The sequence below is a fragment of the Triticum dicoccoides genome, chromosome 1B (genome assembly GCF_002162155.2).
Source record: "Triticum dicoccoides isolate Atlit2015 ecotype Zavitan chromosome 1B, WEW_v2.0, whole genome shotgun sequence".
Classification (NCBI taxonomy): domain Eukaryota; kingdom Viridiplantae; phylum Streptophyta; class Magnoliopsida; order Poales; family Poaceae; genus Triticum; species Triticum dicoccoides.
In genome coordinates this window covers 710,988,988-710,997,916 of record NC_041381.1, presented here as the reverse complement: position 1 = coordinate 710,997,916, position 8,929 = coordinate 710,988,988, and the positions used below count along the sequence as shown (strand labels likewise).

General features: G+C 42.6%; 1 protein-coding gene across 3 annotated transcripts; it reads left to right on the top strand.

Annotated features, from left to right (window-relative positions):
• The first annotated feature begins 2,478 nt into the window (after positions 1-2,478).
• On the top strand, positions 2,479-6,817 carry LOC119349892 (rho GDP-dissociation inhibitor 1-like). 3 transcript variants are annotated; one of them, XR_005169570.1, is made up of 6 exons: positions 2,479-2,900; positions 3,081-3,183; positions 3,581-3,799; positions 5,978-6,102; positions 6,261-6,393; positions 6,515-6,817. XR_005169570.1 is itself a non-coding variant. In XM_037617995.1 (6 exons), exons 1-5 carry the CDS (start codon positions 2,481-2,483, stop codon positions 6,333-6,335), a joined length of 942 nt encoding a protein of 313 aa, XP_037473892.1. In that variant the 5' UTR covers positions 2,479-2,480; the 3' UTR covers positions 6,336-6,369; positions 6,515-6,817. The 3 variants fall into 3 exon arrangements, 2 of the variants coding, with proteins under 2 accessions (XP_037473892.1, XP_037473891.1); XM_037617995.1 differs by having other exon boundaries at positions 6,261-6,369; XM_037617994.1 differs by having other exon boundaries at positions 6,261-6,817.
• Positions 6,818-8,929: the final 2,112 nt, after the last annotated feature.

Genomic DNA, 8,929 nt, shown 5'->3' with positions numbered 1-8,929 from the left:
TGGTCCGGAGGTAAAGAATAATATATAGGAAGTGAGGTTTTGGCCACCGAAAGTATTTCGGGGGTCACCGGTAATGTAGCGGGACCACCGGAAGGGTTCCGGGGGTCCACCGGGAGGGGCCACCAGCCCCAGAGGCTTGCATGGTCCTAGAGTGGAAAGGGACCAGCCCCAGAGTGGGCTGGTGCGCCTCCCACCAAGGCCCAAGGTGCAGCTATGAGGGGAGAGGGGAAACCCTAGGCGCAGATGGGCCTAAAGGCCCATCCTAGGGCGCACCCCCCTCTCTCCCCCTCTTGGCCGCTCCCCTCTATCCCATCTAGGGCTGCCGCCCCCTTAGGGGTGGGAACCCTAGAGGGGCGCACCCTCCTCCCCTCCTCCTATAAATAGTGGGGTTTTTGGAGCTGCCAGACACATGAGTTTCCACCTCTCCTGGCGTAGCCCTACCCCTCTCCCTCCTCATCTCTCGCAGTGCTTGGCGAAGCCCTGCTGGAATGCCATGCTCCTCCATCACCACCATGTCGTTGTGCTGCTACTGGACGGATTCTTCCCCAACCTCTCCCTCTCTCCTTGCTGGATCAAGGCACGGGAGACGTCACCGGACTGCACGTGTGTTGAACGCGGAGGCACCGTTCTTCAGTGCTTAGATCGGATTCGGCCGCGATCTGAATCGCTTCGTGAACGACTCCACCGACCGCGTTCTTGTAACGCTTCCGCATCACGATCTTCAAGGGTATGAAGATACACTCCCCTCTCTCTTGTTGCTATAATCTCCATAGATTGATCTTGGTGATGTGTAGAAAATTTTGAATTTCTGCTACGTTCCCCAACAATAATCACTGTCCACTATGGCCCCAGGATCAAAGTTAGAGTCATCTGAATCACTCTCATTTGTTTCCATTTCATAACTAGTTGTTCCAGATGAGTTGCACTGTTTGTTTTTCCTTTTGCAATATCTTCCTCTAACACCTCCACCTTGACCTTCAACATCATCATCTTAACCATTTCTTGCTGTCTAAATCACAACTAGCTCCTCCACACTTACATCTTCACTGACATAATATGCTTTCCTTTTTGCAAACACATAGTTGCTTACACCATCATCTTCTACATGCTCTGGAGGATACACTACCTGTATAGGAATTGGGTGTGGCACATTTGCATCTTCACGCTCAACATCAATATGTGCAATTTCTGGCTCATTTGGTTTACTCTTGCAAGGACTAAGCACTTGAGGTAGCTGCCTTATTGGGAAATTGACCACATCATCTTCTGTCAAGTTTGCATTCAAACTGTCCTCATGGTCAAAGTACAAACTAAATGAGTAATGCCCAATTGACACAAATGTGAGCATCTGATCTGTGTCACTATCTCCTCTGATTTCCCTCAAACCATTCCTGTTGATTGACAGAATGGGAATGCGATAATATACCTTCAGCCTGCCTGCCATCTCCCATCCTATCTCTTTAACAAGGTTTTCAACCATGATTGGAGACCAAGTATCTGCATCTACTTCATCGTACCACAGTTGATGACCATTGACATATGAATGATTGCTACCTTGCCCAAGGAAATAACCACCATGGTTAAACTGAACTAAAAACTTCCTGCTGCGCTTATCTGCATACATCAAAACAGAGCACAACAGAGTTTCAGAATTTATGTTCCACATAATTTGCAAGAAATAGATGTAAGAAACCACCTTTGAGTATCTAATTCACCTATACAACCAACATCTTCAACATGCAGCAAAATATAGCACTTTTCAGCACCAAATAACCTACAAACAACCACCTTCTCCAAACCCAAAACCCTATAGGCTGAAACCCCCAAATCATGGTTGAAAACCCTAGGCAAATCTCCAAAATACAGATGGGCATATCTGACTAACAAACACACCATCCACAATGCCCACCTCTAAGTTTCGACCCTATAGCTTACAACACAAGAACCATGGCGGGGCGAGGTGAGGGCTTATTGTAGTTGGGCGGCGGAGCGCCATTGGCGCGACGAACATGCGACATTGCGACGAAACAGCTCCAGCGATGAGATGCGACGCGCCTGCGCGGCGGCTCTCGCCCTTCTGCGGTGACTCCGCCGGTGGTGGTGCGGTGCCGCCGATGATCGCCCTCCCCTCCTCCCCTTTTACCTCCTCCCCTTTCGTTATGATCGAAGCCGAATGGACAAGGACCTGGAGGAATTACAGAGCCGGTCAAGGGTTTCCTTGTAAAAAGCCCAGGAGACCCCTCGCGAACGCCAGATGTCGCCTCGGATTGGTCAGCAAGTGGTCAAATGGAGCGGCGACGAGTGGCGTACGGTGAACAGTGACCGTATAATCATGTGTAGGCGTATTGAGTGACCGTATTGGTCGTATTTTAAAGTACAGTGACCAAAGCGTGTTTTCTTTGCAAGTTCAAATACCGGCTGTGCATTTTACTCTAACTAAGTTTTATTTATTTCTATCCCATCCATCCATCCATCCACCCATGGGCTTCCCTCTCACAAAAGTTGAGCTAAAATCTCACTCGCGCAACAACCCCAACCCCAACCCTGCTGCTGCCGAGCAAAAATCCCCATCCCCTTCCCTTTTCCTTCCCCACAAATCAATCAAACCCTCCATCAATCACGCGGCGCGCCTCCAAGTCCAAGATTCGATTTTGCTTCTGTGTAGGGGAGGGGAGGGGAGGGAAGAGGAGGCGATCCAGGGAGGGAACATGGATCAGCAGGAGGAGGAAGCGTCCGTCTCCGTCAGCGTCAGCGTTCCTTCCTCGTTGCATCTGGAGGAGGAGGAGGAGGAGGAGGAGGAGGAGCAGGATGAAGAAGAGGAAGACCAACAAGACATGGCTCCGGTGAAGATGGCGCTGGGCCCTCAGGTTCCCCTCAAGGACCTCCTCCACCTCCACAAGGCAAGCATTCTTTCTTTCTTTCTTTCTTTTTCATAAGGATAAGGAAGGAATACTAATGTAATGTAATGTAGAACAAGGATGGATCTGCATCTGCATCTGCATCTTTCTTTGTAATACTCAAACTCAAACTCAAAGTGAAACTGAACAAGGATGGATCTATGCAATGTAATGTAACTGTAGGAGGAGGAGGAGGGGGAGGATGAGAGCCTCCGTAGATGGAAGGAGCAGCTCCTCGGACCAGATGCTGTCCACACCACAAACCTCCTCCATGCCCTTGGAGCAGGTAACTCACACTCACTCACCACTCCACTACTGCTACCTCTACCTGTATCCAGTATGTCTTGTCTCCCAATGCCTGCCTGTCTGCAATGCAAATGCACGCTTCTTTCTCTTCTTCCACTATAAGTATTACACTAAACTTCTTTCTCTTCTTCCACTATAAGTATTACACTAAATTATAAAACACTGTCACACAATTCTTCCCTGCTACTACTTGTTACCAGCTTTTCCTTCTCAAGAGCAGCACAGCACTTGGCAGGGATGATGTATCTCATCTCTGCTGCCTGTCTCTAATTTATCTTTTTATTATCACACTACTAGAGTAGACACACTGTTTGTGAGACTGACTGACTCACTGACTCACTGTTCCGTTCCTACGTGCTGCGGGCGGCTATGTCCAGAGACCGTCGAACCGGAGGTGACCATACTCAACCTCACCATCCTCGCACCAGGGAGGCCTGACCTGCTTCTGCCGATACCCTTCGTGCCCGATGACAAGGGCCACGCCTTCGCGCTCAAGGACGGCTGCGCATACAGCTTCCGCTTCTCCTTCGCCGTCTCCAACAACATCGTGTCCGGTCTCAAGTACTCACACACCGTCTGGAAGACCGGAGTTAAAGGTGACCACTTCCTTCCTTTCCTTTCCTTTCCTTTCCTTTCCTTTCCTTTCCATGTAAACAACTCCTTAAATTAAACACAAATAAACACACCTCTAGTATACAGTATCTATCTATGTACGTGCTCTGCTGCATGGTATTATATCCATCCATCCATCCATCCTCTTCGTTGCTTGCTCATATATGTAAATTATAATTTGTTTGGAAAAGGAGGACAGCTCCTTGAGATATACCAGATCTGAATCTGGGTTACAGTTTACTGCTTATTTGTATAAAGTACCATGGCGCCACACCATCTGTCTATCACTGAATTGAATACACACCTTATCAATTACATCTAGGCATGTGATGTATGTAGTCGCAAGTAATATTTTCCTGCTATTCCGTTTCATCAAAGATTTACTCCCGTGTTTGTCTCTTCAACATCTTATGAGACAACATAATTGTTCCACTCACGATACAAAATGAATCTACTGGTTTTAACTTTCGATTCCATCTTAGGCTGCTACATCTCTAGCAGGTTTTGGTTACACAGCATATATTCTTTCGACATTATATGTATGTAAATTATAATTTGTTTGAAAAATGAGGACAGCTCCTTGAGATATTCTACTAGTATACTTGTTTTTTTCACAGATCTGAACCTGGGTTACAGTTTACTGCTTATTTCTACACCTTATCCATTTATTTAAACAGACCGACAGACACACCTCTAATGTATCTATCTATGCGCATTGTTATATCTATCTATCCATCCTCTTTGTTGCTTATATATGCTCTGCAGCTGTGCCTCCATAATACGAGAGTTGTTTGAAGATGGACAGCTCCTTCCGATATACCACTATACTTGTTTTGATCTGAACCTGCTTTGCATTTTCCTGCTTATTTCTCACTGAATTGAATTCACACCTTATCCAATTACACCTAGGCATGTATGTAGTCGCAAGTAATATTTTCATCAAAGATTTACTCCCGTATTTGTCTGTTCAACATCTTATGAGACAACATAATTGTTCCACTCACGATACAAAATGAATCCACTGGTTTTAACTTTCAATTCCGTCTTAGGCTGCTGCATCTCTAGCAGGTTTCGGTTACATTGCGTATATTCTTTTGACATTATGATGAAGACAACAAGAAGAGTAGCATAGGTGAAAATAAACACGCCTGCTGTCGCTCAAGACATGCTGGGTTTCAACATTGTGGATTTTGTCTCATTTCCATTGTTGGGAAATAAATAATCCTTAAGAGAATTATATATCCCTGCAAAAATAGGAAGACACCCCAAGAATATAACATTAGCAAATGTTGAGCTGAATATGAGAATTTGTTGTATATGCTCTGCAACTGTGCCTCCATAAAACGAGAATTTGATTGAACAATGCCAGCTCCTCCCGATAGTGATATACTATACTTGCTTTGATCTGAATCTGCTCCTCAATTCACTGCTTATTTGTCACTGAGTTGAATTCACATCTTATCTGATTTGACTTTGGGCATGCTTGGTGTCGTTTATATATTTTAGTTATCCCAAGTCATATGTTCCTGCTGTTCTGTTCCATCAAAGCTTTATTTCCATATTTGTTCACCATCTTATGAGAGACCGTATTTTGTTCCACTCACGAGTCACGACACTAAACGAATCCACCCGCTGGTTTTAACCTTTTTTAATTCCATCTTAGCCTTTGCTGCTGCATCTCTAGCAGGTTTTGATTGCACTGCATATGTAATATGTTGTCATTAGGAAACAGTCACATGGGTGAAATAAACACCTGCTGTCTCTCTCTCTCTCTCTCTCTCTCTCTCTCTCTCTCTCGACATGCTGGGTTTAAACACTGTGGATTTGGTTTGATCTCATTTCCATTGTCAGGAAACAATTCTTAACTGAACTATATGTCTCAACAAAAAAAAATTATGACGGCTGAATGCTGTGTGTGGCAGCAGAATGGTCCATAATTAATAATTCTGAAGGAAGAAGGCGCCCACAGTGTTGTTATATGTTGGATGCATACTGTTTGACTCCATTGATCCATTGTGATGACAGTCATGACTGAATGCTGCACATGATATATATATATATATATCCCCTCTTGAAGCTACATACATGCATGTTGTCCATCATCATAAGTAAATATATAGCTCTAAGTGAGTCCCTGGCTGTTTTGGGTGTTTTGCTTGCAGTGGAGAACCAGAAGGTGATGCTGGGGACATTCAGCCCTCAGCAGGAGCCCTACACGTACAAGGCTGAGGAAGATAGCACCCCGAGCGGCATCTTTGCAAGGGGTTCCTATTCTGCCAGATTAAAGGTACATTTGTGTAGAAGTCTGTATGTAGCAGCTATTTTGTTGCAGTGAATCTATCTATCTATCTATCTATCTATCTTTGTCATACCAACCAGAGTTGGTTAATATGTACGTAGTAAAGATGTGTGGACTCACTAGAATGATTTTGGTTGGTGTTGCAGTTTGTGGATGATGATGGGAAGGTGTACCTGGACATGAGGTACAGCTTTGAGATCAGGAAGGACTGGCCTAATTAACAGACAACAAGACCGACTCAGTCAGCCAGTAGAAGTGAGACCACCTAACCTACCCAGGGTTCGTCGCAAAGATGAGATGAGATGAGATGGGATGAATGAATGTTAGTTTAGGTTCTGCGGTGTCATGGGGATGTTGATAGCTGTTAGGTGATTGATGTTTCTTGTGTGGTATCTTTCAGGGATGTTGATTCACTCGCTCTCTTCGCTTGGCTTGCAATGAAGAAGGTGAAAGACTTGAGTACCTGACCTGGTTTGAAAGTGTGTGTCTGAATTTGCATGCATTAGTTAGTTATTCTTCATGGCCCGTAGATTCCCTCGAACGCTGATAGTGATAGATGGTGGCTGTTTCCTGAATGGAATGTTTGGGTAATGTGAACCAAATTGTTTCCTGAACCACTTAACGTGCAGACTTTTGTAGAGGAGAAGGAATCAGCAATTTTTAGTACAATATAAATTGTAGTAAAAAGTGACTGTTTGTACCATTGTTTGCTGACTGTTTCAGGTCTTGTCTTGTTCTGAATTTGTTAAATATTTGTACAAAAATTAACTTCTTATGAATTTGCAGCAAGATATTTTCTAGTATACTCAAGAGAAATTTGAATATGCAAAAAAATATTAATTGTTCAGTGTATATATCTATAAGTTGCCCACGGGCATGGTAGAATCTAGTTTTCTTGAACAATATTCAGAGACAAAAAAGTATCCGGAAAAACATTGTTTTGCCACAACTAGCAGCAAAAATGGAGTGCATGTTGTAAAAAGAAAATAGTTTCACAAGTGGGCGGATATTCGTTGTCTCTGTTTGCATTTGATATTCCAGTCCACTTGTAAATCTGTTCATCCATCTTTCTCTGAACCTGTAAAAACTATATTTTATGTTAATGTGGTAAAAAAAACATACTCAAGGGCGAAGAAAACACAGTGGCAAAACTAGAGTTCTTGTAATATCAGTGACAGTAGGTTAATGTACCACTAAAGTTGCTGAAATTCCAAGGCAAGAAATTCCTTCTTGAGATTCACTTGAATATGCGGAATCCCTGATGAATATGAAGAAAATAAATAAATTTAGTCCCCAAAATCATAACAGACAGGAAAAAAGTATAATGAAACTAGAACAAGATTTTTGGGGTACAGGGTAAAAAAACTTGGACTAAGAGGAACTAAATATACATCATTGAACAGTTTTGTAAATATACGCTGAACGATATATAAATACACATTGAACATTTTTGTGATATACGCTGAGCAATTTTCAAATACACACTAAACATTTTGTTACATATGGTGAACATTTTTGTAATACACAGGGTGAGCTCTTGTATAATAATACACAAAAGGAGAAAAAAAAACAAAGAAATAAAGAAATCTGAAAAATGCTTCTCTTTCATCACACGGGAATCAAGGCCAATTACATCTAAGGGCATCTTCAGTGGTTGTAAGATAGTTGTTGGTAGACTTTGCCACATAGAATTTTGATGATGTGTCATATAATAAATAAATGAGAAAAAAGAGTAAGGTTGTATGTACATAAACCAACACCCCTTGCACAAGCTCGAACGTAGAATGAGAGAGCACCTTATTTATTATCTCACATCCTATTGGGCAAACTAGATACAACCTATTGGAGTAGTTGTATATTAAGACGTTGGTTGATGACATGCCATATTTTACCAACAAGCTAATAAACAAACTGCTGGAGATGCCCTAACACATGGCGTCCTCACTTTCTACATGCACTCAGCTCAATGAAGGTGGGGTAATTAAAGAGGAGACTGATGGTGGCTTACATCTTCCCAATACATTTTTACTCCATTCCATACTTTGTTTTACATTTCTATTTGTACACTTGTTTGAGGGTGGAATGAGTATGTGGCAATTCTAACGCTAAAGAAAAATAGCAGCGCAATCCTAGTCCCGTTTTCTATCGTTTTCCTATTCGGCTAGTTTTTTTTTTGTTTTCTTTCTTTTCTTTTCATAATTCGCAAACTTTATTCAAAAGCACGAACATTTGTTCAAATTCACGATCTTCTCTCAAATTCGTGAACTTTAGACTCGAAGAGGCGCTCCCCGATCCAAGTGCTCAATTGGAGGGTCGGCGGATAGCGAGCAATCAGATACCTTCACCCCACGTGAGCACTTTGGGCCGGCGCCCTTGTTTTTCTTTCTTTTTTGTTCATCGTTTTTATTTTTGTTTAATGATTATTTCAAAAATGTTTGGGACAAAAAATAAGTTCCAAATTTCAAGAAAGATTCATGATTTTAAGAAAAACCCTGGATTAAAATATTGCTCACAAAGTTGAAAAATGTTCTTAGATTTTTCCAAAATGTTCAGGAATTTGGAAAACATGTTCATTAATTGGAAAATTGTACTCTAATTTGAAAAAATGTACAGGGATTCAAATAATGTGTGGAGGTGTGTCTCCGGCGGATCTGTCCTTGATGAATTTGCTCGGATCTGGTCGTAGTTCATCTACGTTATGTGTTTTCAGGTTGGATCCTTTCGATCTACGCTACACTTTATCCGCAACAGTTGTTGTTCTGCTGTGCTGGTCGTATGAGGTCTTAGCATGATGACTTTTCGACTGTCTATTACA

Coding starts and splice junctions, on each gene's coding strand:
- LOC119349892 (XM_037617995.1), top strand. CDS start 2,481: ATGGGCTTCCCTCTCACAAAAGTTGAGCTAAAATCTCACTCGCGCAAC. Junction 3,800..5,977: donor CTGGAAGACCGGAGTTAAAG/GTGACCACTTCC, acceptor TTTTGCTTGCAG/TGGAGAACCAGAAGGTGATG. Junction 6,103..6,260: donor CCTATTCTGCCAGATTAAAG/GTACATTTGTGT, acceptor TTGGTGTTGCAG/TTTGTGGATGATGATGGGAA.